Below are 20,634 nucleotides of genomic sequence, written 5' to 3' on the forward strand. Positions count from 1 at the left end.
ATACATCCTGTGATTTGCCATCTTTTCCCTTTGTGGTGAGACGTGTCTCACAGAGGTGCTGCCAGAAGGATGCATAAGGCATAGAAATTACGAGTCCCACGAGGCACTGCATACCATTTTCAATTAAAATATTTGGTTTTCAGCCATGCAGTTTGACAAAACTATCAGAATTTTCCGTAAAGAAGGAACTTTCCATTATTTTTTAATGTCAAAAACCCAATTTAATGTCCAAACAAATTTTTGTCCAAAAAATTTCAGCCAGTACAAGTCATCAATCCATTATCCATCAGACATGTGAATCCTGGATGCGGGCAGAAGATGACATACGTGCATCCCATTCTAACTTCTGTCCCTAGGAAGCATCTCTCTCAACATGTCACATGTGGAGACCACCATAAAAAACTGAATCAGGGAGCCCCAGAGCTAAAAGGATTTTTGTACAGTTTGTGCTGAAGAGTCTCTCTCTCACATTAAGGAGCTGTCACAAATTCATATAATCTGTGGATTGAATGAGCACCAAAAAGGAGACGCAACACACAATAATGGTTAATTTACACAAGTAGAATGCTTGACAAATTACTGAAATGTGAAACACATTTTAGTGATTCACACTAGTTTACAAGATGAGTTTGGATGTACCAAATAGAAAGGTTCTTTCACTGTGTCAATCATATGTAGTCATGTCATCCCACACCATAGGTCAACAATAGGTTTTGAACACCAGCATTTTTAACCCTTTAGTTTAGACTTTTACTCCTCGAATTACACTATTCACTGTTAGACATGGGAGCTGGAATTCACACATGTTTTTTGGGAGTTGCACAACTATTAGTCAGCAGTAGACTATTGGTTATCAGGAATCCTGGATTCTACCCTTATTTCTCACTGTGGTTAAAGATTGTATCAATTTTGGGCATCCTATCGCATTGACAGCTGCTTTGGTACAGTGGCTAAAATTGAGGTTTGTCACAGACACCTGCCTGGGTTCTGTTCCTAATTTCATTAACTGACTTAGCATAAGTTCTTTGCTAACAATTTAAAAGATGGGGATCCAGTAGCTCTTTGCCAGGACTTTCCAGGGTTATAATTTGTGACCTTAGGCAATACAGGCAGTCCCCGGGTTACGTACAAGAGAGGGACTGTAGGTTTGTTCTTAAGTTGAATTTGTATGCAAGTTGGAACTGGTACATATTGTAGGGGAAACTCTAGCCAAACATTTCTCCAGAGCTCAGTTTTATTCTCCCACACCTCACTTCCCTCAGTCCTTTATTCTCAAGCTGAGGTGTCTGCTGAGAAAAGCCGCTCTATATCTCCCTGGTCTGCTGGGGGGAGCGCTAGCTTCACGTCTCCCTGGTCTTCTGGGGGGAAGCAGCTAGTGCGGGGTTGCCTCACCCCGTTTGTAAGTAGGGATTCGATGTAAGTCGGATCCATGTAACCCGGGGACTGTCTGTAGTCAGGGAAATGCATGAAAATGGACAGCAGCTAGAAAAGATGAGATTTGAACTCCAGGAGGCAACTTTCCTAGTGCATGGAACTTCTATATTAGATAATATTGGAGATTGCCTATCTCCTAGAAGTGGAAGGGACCTTGAAAGGTCATTGAGTCCAGTCCCCTGCCTTCACAGCAGGACAAAGTACCATCCCTGACAAATTTTTGCCCCAAATCCCTAGATGGCCTCCGCAAGTATTGAACTCACAACCCTGGGTTTAGCAGGCCAATGCTCAAACCACTGAGCTATCCCTCCCCCCCTTTTTAATAATGGAGATTGCCTATCTCCTAGAACTGGAAGAATATTACAGAGGTAGGCGTTTTATCTTTTTCCTTCTCTCTAAAGTGAGTCAGAGATAGTATCCACATGCTAAAGAGAGAGAAATAATTAACTGTGTAGACAAATGCTGTATTTACTTGATACTGGCATAACTGAAACCAGAAGGCACAACAATGGAGACAAAAAGACAGATCCCAAAGTGTTTAGAGTTCTTGTAAAAGACGTAATCCAATAACAATCATCCGATAAGAAACTGCCAAAGGAGTTGATTTTAAAACTCATATTATTCTCCCTCGATCAGTTAATTTTTCCATCAAGCTTTCACTCACTCAAATTGCTCTCAAAGTTTACATTTCTATGTCTCTGTTTGTCATTTCAGGTTTTTTATTTAATAAAGATTTAAGTCTTCAGTAAAGGTGACATTTCAGTTTAACTATTCAAGAACTTAAATACTTATATCAAGCACATGTTCTTATTTATATTAAACACTTATTGCCCCCATTGGAATGACTAGCTTCTGATGCCATCCAACTGTAATAGATTTTATAATACAAGTCCAAAGGTGAAACTGCAGACTAACACAAGTGCTATTACTCCAGACTTCAATGTGGAATCCAAACATCGGTTGTGACAAAGGGAAATTGAGTTGGTACAAGCAGTTGCACCTCCTTGTAAGTCAGTGCAAGACTTCAGGTAATTTAATTATAGAGATATCACCCTTCCTTGACTATGCCAATTAAAGGGAAAATGTATTTTAATTATAATATGCCTTCCTGTATCATTGCTGTTGTATTCAAATATATACATATGAAGTTGCAGTTAAAAAAGAAATTTTGTCATTTAAGATAGTTTTGATAGGTCTTTTTAAAGTAATGTGCAAACAAGCAAGTCTTAATAACCAAACTGTGGGTTATTAATTTCAATTACATTGCTAAATAAAACCTAACGTTACATTTTTATTCTCTTAAATACAAATATATAAGGCCCCTCGTTATTCATAAGTATTTATCATGCAATTTTCCTTCTCATTCTTAGCTATTAAAATAATGCAATTCTTCAGATTTCAGTCTTCAGGCTGATTTCATGGTAGCTTATCACAGAAAGCAGCTTGGGAGAAAGATACACATGTGAAAGTTTTGATGACCAGCTGTATTGCTAACATCTGTGTTCTTTCATACAAGAAAAATTAGATGTGTAATTGGCACCATACAACTATTTAAGTTGATATGGTGGTTAGCTGGTGGTACAGAGTTCTTCTTTCTTGGCAAGTAGTCAACAGCTGTACCACACTATATGTTGCTGAAACTCAACATTTTAATTTTCTCATGTACAAATCTGAATGAAAAGCATTTACCAGTCTAGTTTAATACAGTTTAAGACAGCCATGAGTTATAGATGATAGAACAGATTAAGATGATCCTGATTAAGATGAGAAGTCCACTTGGTATTTGCCAGCTTAAATCTGCGGTGCTTGTGCTTCAGAGGTACCAAGAGTAGTGAACAGGTAGTACAAAAGGCTGATGGTCATTTAAGGATTAGTATTTTGTACTTTTAGAACAATTATAATTAGCTAAATAATGCTACAGATTGAGGAGGTAAAAAGATTAGAGAGGTAAAAAGGTTAACCAAGTAAGCCTCACCATTAACTGAAATTGATAAGCCTCACCTGCTAACTGGTAGTGGCTGGAGCTGCTCCCCACCTGCCCTGGGCAGGGAGCTGCTCCAGTCCTGTGGAGCCCACCTCAGGCCTGCCCCCTCCACAAGTTACATACTGTGGCTCTGTGGAAGTGGGACCAGAAGGGGCTGCCAGTTGCTACCAGGAAGCTGGCTACAAAGCCCACAGCAAAGCCTCCTCCCCAGGAGTGGGGCTGGCAAAGTAAGCTTTATACTGCAGCACGTGTAACTGCTAAGATTTTTAGCGGTTACACAATTACCTTTTAAAATGACTTTTTTAATATATCCCTAGTACAGATTAGGGATGTTAAATTGTGGTTAATGACTAGTCAAGTAGTCAATTTCCATCGACTACGCGATAGGCCCATCAACATTCCTCCTTTGAAACGTACAAGAGCCCCTGCTGGGGGCCCCTGCTGGGGCTCTTGTACATTTCAAAGGAGGAATGCAGAACTCCGCATATAACCCAGGGCCAGCAGGAAGTCCCGCTGACTCCGGGCTGCATGCAGGTGCCTACTTTGAAATGCACAAGAGTCCCCAGCAGGCGCTGTTGTGTATTTCAAAGCCATGATGTCATGGAGTCCAGGTTCCAGCTGACCCTGGTTCCGTGGGGCATTTCTCCAGAAGCTCAGAACTGGGAGTTAGCTCGGGAGTCCCCAGTTAACCCCGGGCTCCATGGCGCTTCAGCATTTTAAAGGGGCAGTGCCTCTCTGAAACGCCGCCTTGGGGTTTCAAAGCAGCAGCCCTGCACAGCTGATCCCCAGCTCAGCTGTGTGGTGCTGCCGCTTTGAAGTACCTCTTTCCCCGCCTGTCGTGGGGTGCCCCATCCCGCACTGCTCGGCCTTGGGGTCGAGCCATTACACTCCCAGGCCCGGAGGCCTAGTCCACGGCAAACGCAGGCCCAGAGGCCTAGTCCAGGTTCTGGGTAGATGTGGTAGGGGGCTCCGGGCCCTCCCTCTCCATCGGACCCCAACCCAGGGCCCTATTAGTGGTGGGTGGCTCCCACCACTGGCTCAGCAGGGAGTTCTCCCCAAAATGCACCAAGCACACCGGAGGGTTCCCTGCCCCAGCCTTGGGTTGCTTCCTACCCCAGCCCCGTGGTCGACGGAGACCCCACCTGTAGGCACTGGGCTGGTGGTGACCGTGACGTTGGCAGGTCCAGCGTCTGGGGAAGCAGTGATGGGGTTGTCCACCGTGGCGGGGCGGGCTGCCCACTGGAGTCAGTGTTGCAGTCACGCTCCAGGTGGCAGGCCCGGCGGCTCTTGCTCCAGCGGCAGGTCTGGCTGTGGCTCTGGAGGGTGGGCAGGAGTTCCTCCATCCCCGAAGGCCACCCGCAACTGAGCTGTCTACATGGCCTTGTTCCTGGCCTGCAGTTGGAGCATGCCCAGCACTGCTGCGGGGGCGAGGCTCCCCCCTTAGCCAGTGTGGGGCTGGACGGCCCCATCACACCCCTTCTATGCTGCCTCTTATCTTACAGGCTATCCAAATGCTTATCAGAGTCGACTAGTCCTTAACATCCCTAGTACAGATATGATTAAAATAGCAACATTAAAATAACTGCACAGCCAATCTAACAGGCGAGTATTCCTTATAGCATAAAATAGGTAGTTTTTGTTAATTTGAGATTTTTCAGTATTAGCATGTTCACGTCCCTCTATCAGCCTGCGCAGTCAGGCAACAATCATGAGCCTTGCCATGCCTTATGTTTAACAAGCACTTTAAGATAAATTGTACAAATATCTCAGTATACTTTCTGTAATGGAAGAAATTTGATTGGAAAACTAGCCAGTCCCATATAAAGTTCTCTCTGATCATTGAACTACCACCAGTTACAGGCAGTCCCCGGGTTACATGGATCCGACTTACATCGGATCCCTACTTACAAACGGGGTGAGGCAACCCCGCACTAGTTACTTCCCCCCAGCAGACCAGGGAGACGCGAAGCTAGCACCGCCCCCCCAGCAGACCAGGGAGACGCGGAGCGGCTTTTCTCAGCAGACACCTCAGCTTGAGAATAAAGGACTGAGGGAAGTGAGGTGTGGGAGAATAAAACTGAGCTCTGGAGAAATGTTTGGCTAGAGTTTCCCCTACAATATGTACCAGTTCCGACTTACATACAAATTCAACTTAAGAACAAACCTACAGTCCCTATCTTGTATGTAACCCGGGGACTGCCTGTACATTAGCATAAACGAATAAAAATATTTATAGAGCCATTCTCTAGTTTTGAATAAAGAAGAACACTGTTAGGATTTTTCCTTTACAATTCTAAGGACAATTTCCATATTCTTTTATAAAAAACATATAGGCTGCTTGTTCAAAGTGAAGCATGATTACTCTCTTAGATAACTAAAAAAGGACATATGAAGATAATGTCCTTTTGACAACTATTTGTTCAGTATTTCCCATTAACTGCTAGAATAGGTCACAGACTAGAGCTTCCTTCATGCTAGACATTTATTTTTTATGGTTTTTATTACATTACAGAGCTCATGGCATATGAAATAGAGGGCAATTATTCAACAGTATTCACAAAGAAATTCATTAAGAAAAATCTGACCCAACTTACACCCAATGCACACACAGTGTAAGCCATAATTTGGCACAAGAGGTCATTTAGATCTTCGTTTGGGCCAAATGGCTTACTCCTATGTAGAAAAGGCTCACAAAAATGCCTATAGCTATAGAAGATTTGACATTTTCTCCAGTATTTTTTGTTTTAAAACATTTTGCATGGTGGGCACCATATTTTTGGGGAAACAAAATAAATAAGATTCACAAAAGCACTTCAGACTTGGAGGTGGGGAAAAAAAACCCACCCTGCACCCTAAAGAGCCTTTGAGACCAGAAGCCAGGAATAAAATATGAAAAGTGACTTTTCAGAAGTTGAATGTTGGTGCTTATCTTTTTAAATATTTACCATAACAGACAATTGTTTGTCCTTGTTGCTATTCTGCAAGGACCAGACAACTACACTAGTCTGCTAACTTGCAGATTATCCAGACCAAAAACAAATAAATAACTAAAACATCTAAAACACTCCTTGCACAATTTTCAGGGAAATGTATTGCAAATATATAGCTATTTTGTATACCTGGTTTGCATATTTTGTACATTTTGTTTTTAGCAACTTGAACTAAAAATCAATGGCCCGACAAGTGTGTCACAACCGAGCTCTCCTCTTAAATATTTTATATAATGATGAGAATATTTTCCCTTTGCTTCTTCCTCTGATTAAAAAAAAGGCAAAAAGATCTAAAAGACACCTTACTCTTAAGCTTCAAGAGTCCATATAATTGAATACAGTAGCTCAAATACTAGGCACTTGGCAAGACAACTTTCTTCGACTATTAAATGCAGTTTTAGAAGTGTTAAACTACACCTAACCAAATCTAAACCTAAAATCAATAGCCCTGGTCACTCAAGTGACACCTTCCTACTCAGGGCAATCCATTTCTTGTTCAACTAATGCTTGCACTAGCATCACTGTATCTGTGAAAGTAAGTCATGCTCTGTTCTGCCTCATCTAAATGTAGACTGCAGAATATTCATTCCTGTTAATCACATAACTGTTAGTAAACTTTATTTTCAGAGACATTGGCTGATCTGGCAGATAGAAAAATGTTTAGATTTGTAAAAAAACTAAATATGAATAATGAAGTCCCCGATATACTATATTTCCTAGTGTAGACATGGCCTGGGAGAGAGAATGATGTGGCTGGAAGACAGAGTCATAAAAAAGGAGCACTCTGAGTCAAGAAATCAGAATAAGTAATCAATAGAAGACAGCACCACACCAGGCAGATCCCCAGAGGAAGGCAGAAGGAGTAATCGCTGTAATGAGCATTGCTCGACAAATTGCTGTTTTCTACTTGCCCATGGCGAATAGATTTCAGCCGGTTGTCCCGTTCACCGGCAGCGTGCGCATGTGCAATGCGGATCTTGAGCATGCACAGTGCGGGGCTGGCAAATAGATTTCGCCACCGTTTGTCAAGCCCTGGTAATGAGCGTACCCGAGGGGTGGGTAAAAGGGCCTCCGCGGGCTGGATCCGGCCCACCAAGCAGGTTGATGCAGGCCATGGAGGACCTGCCGCTCCCCCGCCCCCAGACCAATTAGGGCTTGGGGGTGGAGGGAAGCGCACGAAGTTTCCTCCACCCTGCCAGGAGCATGCCACACTTAGAAGTGCCACAAGCTCCTGACAGGGCGGGAGGAGACTTTGAGAGCTCACCCCACCCCCAGGCCATGATTGGGCAGAAGGGGGAGTGTGCAAAGTCTCCTCCCACCGCCAAGTGCATGAACACCTAGGGGGGCCCTGGGATGGAGGGGAGGGGGGCAAAGACTTCATGCATTCTCTGACCAATCATGTCTACATTAGGAAACTATTTTGAAATTACTAAATTTGACTTATGTGAACTAGTGCATCTTCACTACAGGGAAGCATTGAGATTAGTCTGAGACAGACTCCAGTAATGTAGACACACTACTTCAGACTTAGAGCCCCAGGAAGCACTGGGGAGTAATTATTTTGCAATAGCAGCACTAGAGTGTCCACATTGCCGTTATTTCAAAATGACTATTTCAGAATTAGCATTACCCCTAATAAAAAGCAGGAGTATAGATTTCTAATTCTGCCACCTGTTACTTCGAAATAACGGGCTTGATAGTGTGGACACTTCACTTATAAATTCAACTGGGGTAGGAGTGTTATTTCAAAATAAAGTACTAGTGTAGACCAGGGTGAGGAAGCAAGGAAGTGTCACGGCCTCGCCCCTTAAAGTGTGGCCCAGTGCCACTTCAAAAATTTCTGAAGTGGCCTCCGGCAAAAAATTATTGCCCAGCCCGGCGTACCCCATCACAACCATTATTGGTTTAATTTGTTGATTTGTACTTTTATAGCCAGAGAAAGAAGCGTTTACTCAAAAAAAAGTCAATGATGAATCTCTGATGACGCTCACTGGCCTCTACTCCATGACTACTAATTCTTTGCATCTCCTTTGAGCAAGTTCATTGTTAACAGATGTGATACTTCCTGTACAGTTTTTAACTAACCAAGCTTTTCGCAACAGTAAAAGTGAAACAAATGGCTAATGTGAAATTCTGGTCGAACTATCCCCCTCATTCTGTAAACTGAAATTTTAAAAACCGAGGACAGCTTAGCATATAAATTTATATCTGAAACCCTTTCTGTAAATTCACACCACAGAGTCTAAGATCCACCACCAAACTGATTCAGACATGCATAAATTATATTCTAAATCAATTAATACAACATTTGATCATAAGAGAGCTAAGCCAAAAAAAAATGCAGGGAACCTAACAAGGCTACAAGTAATCTGTTAATTTCAGCTTTAGAAAATTATTTGCAGGGCAGAGGAAACTAATCTATAAAATATGAACTTATGTCCTTTAACATCATAGGGATGATTCTCCAGCCTGCTAATCCTACTTTGAAATGTGTAAATTTCAAGAGGCTATACAAGACTAAGAGAATTCCTGCTGTGCTAGACAGCAGCTCTCCTGGTGGAAGTGGCTCTGCTATCTACAGTGCCAGCATTCTTATGTTCTGTTTTCCTCTGTTCACCAGGTTCACATCAGGGTCAGGAAGTCTGGACCAGTGGCACAAGGCAAAGCTGGCTCTGTGCAGCGCAGCCCTGACCAGCACCGAATCAACATCCTGTAGCTCAGTGGTGGGCAACCTGCAGAACATCAGGGTCATTTTGTTTTCCTACCAGTATTACTAAAGTGACATGCAAGTGAACCGAGGTCTGTGCCAATTGCACAGAACATTGTCTAAGAGAGCTGTGTGCTCCCTCTGTGTCCAGACAAAGAGCTGTGACAGTTCAATCAGCACACCCCACAAAATCTAGGGATTCAAAATCAGCTAGCAAAACTACTCTATCCTGGAAAACCGTCTTGGTTATGACAATCTTGCAGTCTTCTCACTGGCCTGGGTTGCCCATCGCTTTGCGGCTCCTCTCCTCCCACCTGAATTATGATCCTCTCATATGCAGTAGAACAATCAACCTCATCCAGACCAGATGTTTTCTGAATTCAGAGAATCGGGGAGCAAGGGGGAAGATGGATGAATTTCAGGCCTTCTCATTTTGCCTAAACAACCAGAATTCTAGCCCTCTGCATTCCCCTATAAATAACTTAAATAGGACACTGTCAGTTCAAATGGTGCCCGAAACTTTAGTTTAATAAAAACTGCCTTTAGAGAATTTAAGATTTATTATTCAGATGTACAAGATATTAGAAATAGTAAAGATTTCTATGCAGTTTAATCAATAAACACTTGGATTTTGAAAAGTAATTTTATGCATATTAGTATTCCTATGAAACTTAATAAGAATACTAACATGTGCAGTTATTCATATGGGCCAAACACTGTAGCTCTAGTCAAGTGGAGGAAAGCTGAAAGTAAAGTTGACTATAAAGTGATTAGTCTGAGAAAATGCAAAAACAACAAAATCCAAACAATGTCATTAGTGAAGCATTACCTTATTCAAATTCTCAACTTTAGAAAGATTAAAATTATTTTTAAAGGTACTGGCATGGTATAGAAACATTAAAAATCCCATTTATCTTTCTGATAAGCTCTCTAAAATTACTATCATCGTGCGCACGCGCGCATGCACGCGTGCGCGCGCACACACACACACACACACACACACACAGAGAGAGAGAGAGAGATGGCTCAAATTACAACAAAAAGCTCACACACTTAGCCAGTTTGTAATCCTAAAGAAAGAGATGTCATTCTTTTCAATTCCCCCACTAGTCTATCCCTTTGATATACAGCAGTTTCAAATTGTTAAGCACTGAAAATATAAACTTGACCAAATACAGTCAAGCAAGTTTCTCAGTAGGAATTAGTACATTCAAAATGAATTGTAGGGGTGTGCAGAGCAATACTTTATCATCCTGGGAAGAATCTTGTTGGCCTGCCGCCATGTTAATTTGGCCTGTAGACAATACTAACTCTTCCATTCCCTACAGCAATTTTTAAAGCAGAACTACCCATCTAAAAATCAAATACTTTTCAACTTCTCTTTTTCATCTCATACTGTAACTGAACTATATTTCTCTTTTCACCTACAGGTCTCATTGCAGTGACTCCCTCTTAACTTTTTTTTTTTGTTCAAATGACTTGTATTTTGTGTGTTCAATATCTAACAGTTTCTATTCCTTTCTTTCATTTTGATTTTCTCCCTCCCCCTAACCCATCCTCTTTTGACTCCAGCATTTGTGCACATACTCTTGTGCCCTAATTTTTTTTAAAAAAGATGTTTGAACAGTATTTTATTTAACTAAGGTACACGTACCTTTTCAACATTTAGTTTTTTCTAATTTCTCTCAAGTGAACATACAAGCCTTCAAAAATAAATTAACTCCTCATGATTCCACTTGCAGTTCAAAGTATTATGTTTCCCTTACAACTGTGCAGAGACCTCCATTCGGTCATTTATGTGCCAACCGTGTAGTCAACTGTTACAAGCTATAAAGACACACCTGAATTCAAATAAGTCTTGGTGAAGTAAAAGATTTTTTTTTTATAAGGAAGTCACAGGTATAGGACTGCAAAAGTGATTTTAATAGCTTCTGGCCAACAGCCAAAGTGAGTTTTCAATCTCCTTTCAAATTATTAAATTCTCTGTTAAATTTGGCTTGTTTTGCAGTAGTAAGTCACCAAAGCTGCAAGGTAACAAAAGAATGCTAATCTTGCATTTCATTAATACTGTAGATTGAGACAATATACTGCAAACTTGGGGAGATTCTGACATTGGAGTTCTAGGCACTATCCCACTCAAAAGAGAGATACTTATTTTCATCTCGGATTTTTAGCAATAGTACATGCAGACACAAGCCAACAATGGGCTCTTAGGCTACAGTAGAATTTCACTGATCAGCCAGAGCCAAAGTATGCATAAGCGCCCTTAATGAACACATTCCATAAGGGGCTCCAGAGCATCAATATTAGCCAGATGACTTCTCTGAACAATCTGACACTCACTAAACAGCTCTGGATATAACTTTCTAAAATGCCCTAAAGTAAATGAGGAATCATGTGGAGCTCAGAGAAGTTACCATGAATCACCTACAACTCTGACTCACCCATCATTGCCTGTTAAAGGTGGCTGCCAGACTAAAATTACATCTGCGAAGCGCCATGAACACCTAAGGCAATAAATATATTCCACTCCTTGCTTGCTGTATTTCAAAACTAACACTGTCTGCTACCTGTGTTTACACTGCTTACGTCTTGTTCTTACTGCCCACCCACGTAATTTATTCTGTGGGTAATAACTTTAGGACAGAAATAACCAATTTTTACCAGACTTGAAGTTGAACCAAAAAGACAGTTGAAGGTTAGGACTTTTGAAAAGTATCTAGTTGAGTTACATTTGAAAATGGAAGTTAAGTTAAGTTCGGCACTTCAGAGCTTAATTCCCATTGAAAGCCAATGGGATTTAAAGAGCCTCTGGCAGGCAAGATTAAATATTTAGATGCCTAAAGATACAGAAAGGTACCTAGTGGGGTTTTAAAAAATGTTTACACTATGTAGGCAGTAGGGTTGTCTCTGGTTAACCTGTGGCCTGGCCCGTTGCACAATGCTGGACTGGAGCAGCTCCCCCACCTGGGGATACCATCTAAGTGGTTAACTAGTTAACTCAATGTTTAACCGGTTGACTGATTAAATGGGATTTTACATCCCTATTAGGTACCATGACATTTTCATGGACCTATGTAAACCCACCTAAGTGCTGACATTGTGCCACAGCTAAAGAGATGTGTCAAGCCCTAGCTTAAGTCCAAGCCCAGGAGGCACCAATGTAGGATTTTTAAACCAGCCAAGGAACACTTACATCACCAGCGGGGGCCAATCCTACAGGTAATAGGCCTGCCAACCTCTGTATCACGAGTCTCAGAGGTAGACTACCAATAGGTGCATGCAGAAAAGGCAGTGAGGGTACAAGGAGTCATAAGACAGGTTTCAAGAATAAGGAGGAGAGATTGTTCTGGCTGCTAAAGCATGAGCTACCTAAGAGGCTGACCAATCTTAGGTGCATAACCCCAGAAAATTCACAGCTTTAATGGAGACAGGTAGTTATTTCTGGCCCAGTCAACCATTTCAATGCCTTAGCCTTTCTTCCCTCCACTTCACTTATGAGTAGCTTAGGCAGCTTCTGAAAATCCCTTCTTACATATGTAAGCTCTCTTCATGTAGTGTTTGGGGAGGTGGGTACCTAATATGGGGCAGGCCGGGTAGGGATTAGGCATTACAACAACAGACAGAACACAGTATAAGTACTTTGAAAGACATGGGCCAAAATACTTCTGAAAATCCCACTAGGCAAGTGAATACTTTTTATGAATAATGTAGGCACTTAGAACTAGAATTTTAAAAATAGCAAACGCTTTTAGAATTTTTATCCAGGGTTTAAGTCCCCATGATCAAAACAGAGAAAGAGTTACAAATAACTCAAATATTTGAGGAAGAGTGACTAGAATAGGTCTCATGAGTTTTTTTATTAAGCCTCTATCACATTTTAAAAGTGTGTTTTAGAAATTTCCATTTAGTTATATATGATTTTCTGTATTCTCCTTCCTGTCACTGTAGATTATTAAAGCAGCTATGTACAAAGAGAATCTCTTATCACCAGCTTCCATCCCTCTGTAGCTGATTGACCAATGTCACGATTCTGGATGACAATACCACCAGGTCCATGGTATACAATGTGATGTCATTATATCTGACAGTTGTGCCACCATACAAATCAGGGAGCCTTAAAAATACTACTACCTGCAGTTAATACCTGGCAAAACAAACAACAAAAACTGTTACAGAAAAATTACTTAAGTGATTCTTTGTGTAATTATTTCTGCACCTGAAATAAGGAAGAATGCAAAAAAAATTTTTTTAAATTTAAATATCAAAATACTGCCTGCAGGGTTTGACTGGTTTCTTTTGGTTTAAGGCAAATATCTGAGGCTATGTCTACGCTACTGACCTGACCATGCATGGCACAGAAGTATCGCTATAACCACTATGCTGTAAGGTCTCCTGTGTAGCTGCTCTACAACAGGAGTGGGCTCTCCTGCTAGCATGATTAACCCTCCAATGAGTATTGGTAGCTATGTCAGCAGGAGATGCTCTTCTCCTGACAGAATACTGTCCACACAGACACTTTTGTGAGTGAAATTTTGCCAGTCAAGGTTATTGGTTTTTACCACATCCCTGCTCAACAAAAATGTTTTGCTAACAAAAGCGCTACTGCAAACACAACCTAAAGGTCTGAATTTTAGTAGATAGGTTAGACAAATCACTTTTAAAACTCCTTCCACTGTCAGCTGCGGGCCATAGGCCAAATCCTACCTTCATTCTGACCACCATGTTGCAGAAGTTAGTGAAGAATGTACTTATAGGAAGTTGTTTCTCCTTTATACAGAACTAAACTCGACAGTTTGTGGACAGGAGACATAGTAAAAGAACTAAAGTTTCTTCTATGATCATTCTATTATTTATTTTATAGATATTTGATCTTACGTAAGAGAAAATGTTAGCAATGTTTTCACTTAGGGTTATATCTCTCTTGTTAAGCCATTAAGAACTGAATAGTGGGAATATAATATTTGCAGAGAATTCCTGCTAGTGAACTGGATGCACCAAAATGGAAAAACTTCCAGAAGCTTTTAAAAACTTATATCTACTCACTCTCCATATGAAATTTTTATAGGATTTCTATAAATTGCTGACTTCAGTACATTTGCCAGGTTGCCTTATAAACAAACTTGTAGTTAAATGAAAACTGTAGAAAAGAGAAAAAAAATCTGAAAAGAGCAAAAAGTCACACACAAAAATGTTTGAACTACCACCACTAACCTTGCTGTTCACTGTCTGTTTCAACTTTTGCAGAGCTTGGTGCTACAGGAAGGGGTCGAGGAGGACGAGGCTTTGGAGTTGGGGGAGAAATTTTTTTTCTTCCAATATACTCTACATAAGTTCCTGGAAAGTCACCCTTCTCCCCTGTGGTTTCATTACAGCCATTCAACCAACCAATTTCCTCAGGCTTTGCTTCTTCCCCATCACTAAATCCAAGTGCTACTAAGGTACCTTTATTCACCGTTAATATATCCCCTTTGTGCAAGTCAATGTCGTCTTCTCGCTCTTTTTTGTAGTCATATAAAGCTCTGTACTGGTATCCTTCTGCACTCATCTTGGCAAATATTTTAATGTTCAATAATGTAATTAAACAATAACAAATCTCAAGTTGTCCAGATTAAACTTTATGTACAAAGAGATTAAAAATGTACTAAATGGGATAGTTAAAAAGTCAATAGCAATTTCTAAAGAATACAATCCTCCAAAGATTCATAAAGCACCAGGATCTGGAATTGGTTTGCTGATGTTTTACTTAATGTATCTGTTTATTTAGAATAAGAAGAACGTGTTCCACTTCTTCTATGTCTAGATCAATATTCTTCCAATTAATTCCTTTTCTGAGTTTCCTGGCTCTCCTGGGACCAAGAATTCAAGTGTAGCTGAAATTTGCAGACTGTTACACCTTCTTCTGATGTACTTGCCATAGAACATCCATGTGTCTCAAGTCTTTTGTTATTGAGCTCTGTGCACATGCTGTACCTAGAAAAAGAAAGAGATTCATGACCTTGTTTCAGACTTCATTAAGTTTAAGTTTGCAACACTTAAACTATGTTACATTTAAGCTATATTCAGGACACACTTTTCAAACCATGGGACAGGTCATACATTCACATGGAAAGGCCCAAAAGCTATAGACCAAAACTATGGCCATTTACAACTGTTAATTTTCTGTCAGAAGAGGCTAATTTAAATCCTTCAGTCAAATAGGTGGTTTGTTCCTCTGAACCTCTGTATCTCAAGACACCGGGGCATGCGTTATGGATATTAGCGTACCTGCAGAGGACTAGCTCCACCACACTTCTTCCTTCAGCACACTATTTAACCTGGCAGCAGTGATCTATCTAATGCCTTTCTTCTCAGGAGATTTGCCAAGACAGAATGGGAACCCACTAGTGGAAGTGATGACATGGTCAGAATTCACATCCAGAGTATTCCTTTGAGGGTTTAGCAGAGAATAAAGATGCCCAGAAATGTTTTCCTGTAGCCCCATGGACCTCCATACAACTTTGCAGAGAGTAGCTCACTTGCTTGTTTGTGTTGGAGAAATAGGCAGAGGAGTGGAGGGTTGTTTGAGCAATTTTACCACACTTGCCTTCAATTTTCACGCTCTGCTCAACAGAAGTCAGAAGTGATTCTACTCTGGCTCTCTGTTTCTTAAATTAAGCTACTTTGTGTTTTGGTTAGGTGAGGGTCTTCCCCCTCAATTATTAATTTGTTTTTTTAGATAAGATATATTATGCAGCAACTGAAACTGACACACCCAGACCACCTAAGAAGGAGCAACTGAGCAGGGTTGGGAGGGTGGGAGTTTAAAATAACTTAATGCAAAGACTATAGGTCTGAAAGTTAAATCAAATCTAAAGAGAAAACAATAAGTTAAACACTGTTGAAAAAGAACCTTTAGATATACTATATAGAACTACAGAATCTTTTTAACACTTTATTATTTCAACTATTATCCCTTTGCATTCACTTATGTCCCGTCATAATTTGAACTGCTTTGTTGGGATATCAAAGACTGCAAAGTATTCAATGTCACACTGAAAAACTTTTAAATTGCAGCATAATAAAAGTCCTAAGAGTGTTATGTAATATGAGCAGGCAACAATTTTACTGTATATTGAAGTGCTGTGCAAATGTTTATAAACTAGCTTACAGTAGTAGAACAAACAAACAAGTCTGAATAATCCTATATCAGAAGAATAAAAGGAGAACAAAGGGCCCAATTCACTGGTATGTTAGAAAACCTTTGTTCTGCTCAAGTAGCATGAAGTTGCCCTAAGCCCAATTTAGCTGGACACTGTTGGATTCATCCTGCATTGTAGAATCCTCAAAAGAAACAGTTGCCATAATGGCTGCTACATCACCTTCCATACCATCTTCCCAAGCAGGGAGAGTATACAATCCCTGCTTCTAGTTAATTTCTGGCAGCTATAATGGGACCAGGAGATGCACACCGCTGTAGTTGGATCAGGAAGGAGTTATTGGGGCCTCACTTACACACAGCTAATGCCGCAAACAATGACACTGAGATTGCAGATAGCATGCAGCAATAGAGGTGGTTGTCAGGCAGTAATAAGGGTTTCTGAAAGATTAGACCATGATATCAGACGAGTCAGTTTTTAGTGGGTTGACAGCAGCCATTTTGTCCATCCTCCCAAAGTTCTTCACATAAAGACCAGTCAGTTTTTGTACACTGATGGGCAAATATGATCTTAAATAAAGAGTTTTAAATGCAGCAATAAACTAGAGCCTTACATATTAGTTCAGATGCATGGCAATACACTTTTTAGAAAAATCAATGGTGTCACCAGTTGCTTATTTAACACCTGTTAAGGTGTTAAATAGACAATCATTATTCCAAATGGAGTTATATGGTCTCCATCTTCCGATATTTGAGTTAAAAATAAATATCTAAGAGGTTGTCTTAAGTATTATTCATCAAATGGAGCTTAAAAAGGAGGAAAAATGACGCAGCAATGGCAAGAAACATAGCTATATTTAGGGAGGAAATATGAATGAATAGCTAGGTGCCCAAGAGAGCTGAATAGGGCATGATGTGTTCTATTGCAGTCTAAGGGTTTGAGCTTAATGAGATAGGGATTGATAAGGGTTACAAGTACTCCTAAGTCTGGGCAGAATTCCAGCTCTGAGTTGTGCTAAAACTCCTTACTAAAAATTCAGCATTAGATTGCTAGGGGTTCCTACAAATCATTCTTCACTCTGATTTGTTTTAAGCATTTTTCCCTGTTTCCAAAAAATAATGTTCTGGCACCCACACCTGTGGTACCAAAGCATTTCCTCCCACAGCAGCATTCCTCTGTTGACTAACTGAAAAAGAATATGGTTCTGCCTTCCACCCTCATGAATACATGTTGCTTTCAATCTTTGTCAGACTAGAGGGAGACTTGTTTCAATCTTCTCATGCTCACATGTATCCTCAAAATACTTATTATCAGGGTAACAACAATCCACCCCCTCCCCACTCTCGACAGACTATGCACAAGATACTATTGTTCCTACCATACATGCATTCATATGACCTAACGATTCCCCTAATCTGCTGCAGGGAAAAAGAAAATTCCTAGAAAATCTGTATAGCATAGGAACTTTCCTTCTTTAATTATCACATGAGTTGTCAGCAAAAGAACAGATCAACAAATTTAGAGCTGCAGTGGATATTTGCTGGACTAACTTCTCCCCACTAGGTGTCTACAAGGTGCAACTCAAAATTTTAGTTATCTCTACAGTGAAAGTGTGATGCTACTATTCTCTAAATAGAAGTAAGCAAGGTAAATAGCTTGTTTAGATGCTATTTTTCTAAAGAAAGTTAATATAATACTCAATACATTTTATGATAAATAATAAACCAATGAAATATCGCACCACTTTAAACTGCTTCATTTAAGAATAAAGCATTATAAGTAACTGTGGTTTTCTGTAGAGAATTAATTCAAATTTTCTACACAGACAAACTACATTGATCAATCCCAGATTCCAGCAAGGAATGAATGCCCTTCTGAAACGTAAGCAGACATACCATAAAAATTATATATACACTGACTGCAGGGCCATACTGGAGATAAGTGACAGCGTCTTGATTTTTTTTTTTTTTTTTTTTTTTTTGGTATTTGTACCATCTTATATTGCAGCCAGACCTAAGTATCTTTCCATCCTATTAAGGAGGAGGAGAAGTAATCCCATTTGGAATCCTCTTCTGACAGGCAATTAAGGGGTCACTCATAGACTGAAATAACTTCTGCAAAGAAGTTAGCTTTCCATCAGTCAGAAGGCCAGAATTCTGTCCCCACAGGTGTAAGATTGGGGGACAAGCTAACAGCTGACAGCACAACATACTGCAAGTACAGTCAATCCATTGCTTGGAGGCAGGTATTTGGCAACCAATTGTACTTTTTTCTCCCACTTCAGGACCAGAATCCTTGAACTATTAGATTGTATCTACAAAAGCAGACAGGAAAGTTGCAATACTCTTAATAAAAGCTATTCTTCCTTCAACTATTATTATTAAGGCTCAGAAAGAAATGCAGTTTCTCAAAGCAGTATGAAATATTCCATATCAAGCTGCCATCTCCCAAGGAAAGTTTGTTGTATAAATCTGTATAAAAGCTGGCTAACTAAGGACACTGGTTATATTGCTAAATAATCTCTCTAAAAGTTTTTTGTTTTATTTTTTAAATATATGGGGCAAGTTTTTAGAGATCACTGAGAAAGAAAGGCAAGACAAAGCCTAGTTCTCTCCATAATCCTCACAACATAAAGGCAAGTAAAGATTCATTGATTTTTAAAAAGTTTCTAAGCACAGTCCATAAGAAAGAGGGAACACGAGCATTATGTACATACATCTGAGTTGTAAGGAGCACGTGAAAAACTGCCCCATTTCTTTGTTAAACTCATATTGGTCACGAATAAGAGAGTGAACGCTGAGAGAGTTAAATCTAAAATTGCAATGCTATGAATGCTTTTACTCAACAGTTACCCATCTAACATCTTGCTATGCTCATACACTACACACTGCACAACTGCCTTGGGAAGTGCCATCCACTCTTTGGTGTGTCAAGCCAGCCCATTCCTTTATTAAAAAATAATCGGCAGGCCAGCTGGGGGACTTCAAGCTCGCTTCGGTTCCCGCCGGGCAGTCAATAAGCTCTGGAGCTTCAAAGTTGGAAGCTTCCCGGAGTCGCTCTGCCTCCCGCAAGGCCGGGGGCAGCAAAAACGCTGCACACAAAGGGGGACGCGACTCCTGCACAGAGCCTGCCTGCACAGGGCAAACCCGCCGCGCTCTCCCTCGCCAGCTCGGCCCGGGGCAGGGCTCCGCGAGGTTCTGTACAGCCCAGCGCTTGCCCCGCCGCCACGGGCTTGCTGCAGCTCGGTCCCGTGGCGCCGCGCAGGGCAGCGCTTCCTGCCACCACCCCACGGGCGCTGGGCTCAGAGCTGCCCCGGCGCGAGAGGCCCCGGCCGCGTCGGGAGGAGCCCGGCTGGCTCGGGCAGCTCCTCCCCGGGCCGGGCACAGCCCTTACCGTCCGCTGCCGCTCCGCGCCGTCCCTCGCTCCTTCCCCGCGGCCGGGAGCCCGCGCCTGGTACCGCCACCGCCGCGTCCCGCTCGGCTCCTGCAGCTCCGCCCGGTGCCCCCTCCCGGCCCGGCCCCGCCTCCCCGCTCGCGCCCGACCAACCCGCGCCCGGCTGCGAGGGCAGAGCGCCGCCCCCCCCGCTCGCGCCGTCATGCAGCGGGCAGCTCGTGCTGCTGACCCGGGCGCCGCCGCCGGCCTTGCACCCCGGGGGCCGGGTACCGCCCTGGAGCCGCTCTGCCGCCTGCACCGAGCCCCCCCCGCCCTGCCAGGGCGGAATTGGGGCCCTGCGTTGTCGTCCCCAGTGGCTGCGCAGAAGGAAGTCCGGGCCCGCAGCGGCCACTTGGTTCCCCCGCGGGGCCCTTTGGCTTTTGCTGGCCGTAGGGGCAACACGGGTCGGGGTGCTGGGCTCCGGCGGGGTAGCCCGGTTGTGAGCGTTCTGCCTGTCTCCCCGCAGCGTGCCCAGCCGCATCCCCAGGGCTGGCCAGTGGCTGTGGGAACGCACTCAGTGCAGCAAAGGAGGAAGAAGAGTGAGGGTATGTCTACACTACAAAGTTAGTTCGAACTAACTTTAATAGGTGCTACACTAGCGCTCCGCTAGTTCGAATTTGAATCGAACTAGCGGAGCGCTTAGTTCGAACTAGGAAAACCTCATTTTACGAGGACTAACGCCTAGTTCGAACTAGCTAGTTCGAACTAAGGGCTGTGTAGCCCTTTAGTTCGAACTAGTGGGAGGCTAGCCCTCCCCAGGTTTCCCTGGTGGCCACTCTGGCCAACACCAGGGAAACTCTATGCCCCCCTCCCGGCCCCGGACCCCTTAAAGGGGCACGGGCTGGCTACGGTGCCCGTGCCAGGTGCAAGCCTGCCAGCACCCAGCTAGCAGACCCTGCACCTGGCACGGCACAGAGCCACCCACCCGATGCCCCCCAGCCCACCCCC

General features: G+C 42.3%; 1 protein-coding gene across 2 annotated transcripts in view; it reads right to left on the bottom strand.

The window, feature by feature from the left end:
- PIK3R1 (phosphoinositide-3-kinase regulatory subunit 1) overlaps positions 1 to 19,794 on the bottom strand; it is an 82,406-nt gene extending 62,612 nt beyond the window's left edge. The window contains exons 1-2 of one of the 2 annotated variants that reach the window (XM_006119162.5): positions 19,648 to 19,794; positions 14,330 to 15,088 (exon numbers count right to left, since the gene is read on the bottom strand). In XM_006119162.5, the coding sequence (XP_006119224.1) occupies positions 14,330 to 14,663 (334 nt within the window). In that variant the 5' untranslated portion in view covers positions 14,664 to 15,088; positions 19,648 to 19,794. Of the gene's footprint in view, positions 1 to 14,329; positions 15,089 to 16,609; positions 16,695 to 19,647 lie in introns of those variants that run through there. The other variant, XM_075932352.2, reaches the window with a different exon arrangement.
- Between the last annotated feature and the right edge of the window lie 840 nt (positions 19,795 to 20,634).

The sequence above is a fragment of the Pelodiscus sinensis genome, chromosome 6 (assembly GCF_052426305.1).
Source record: "Pelodiscus sinensis isolate ZL-2025 chromosome 6, ASM5242630v1, whole genome shotgun sequence".
In the NCBI taxonomy this organism is placed as follows: domain Eukaryota; kingdom Metazoa; phylum Chordata; order Testudines; family Trionychidae; genus Pelodiscus; species Pelodiscus sinensis.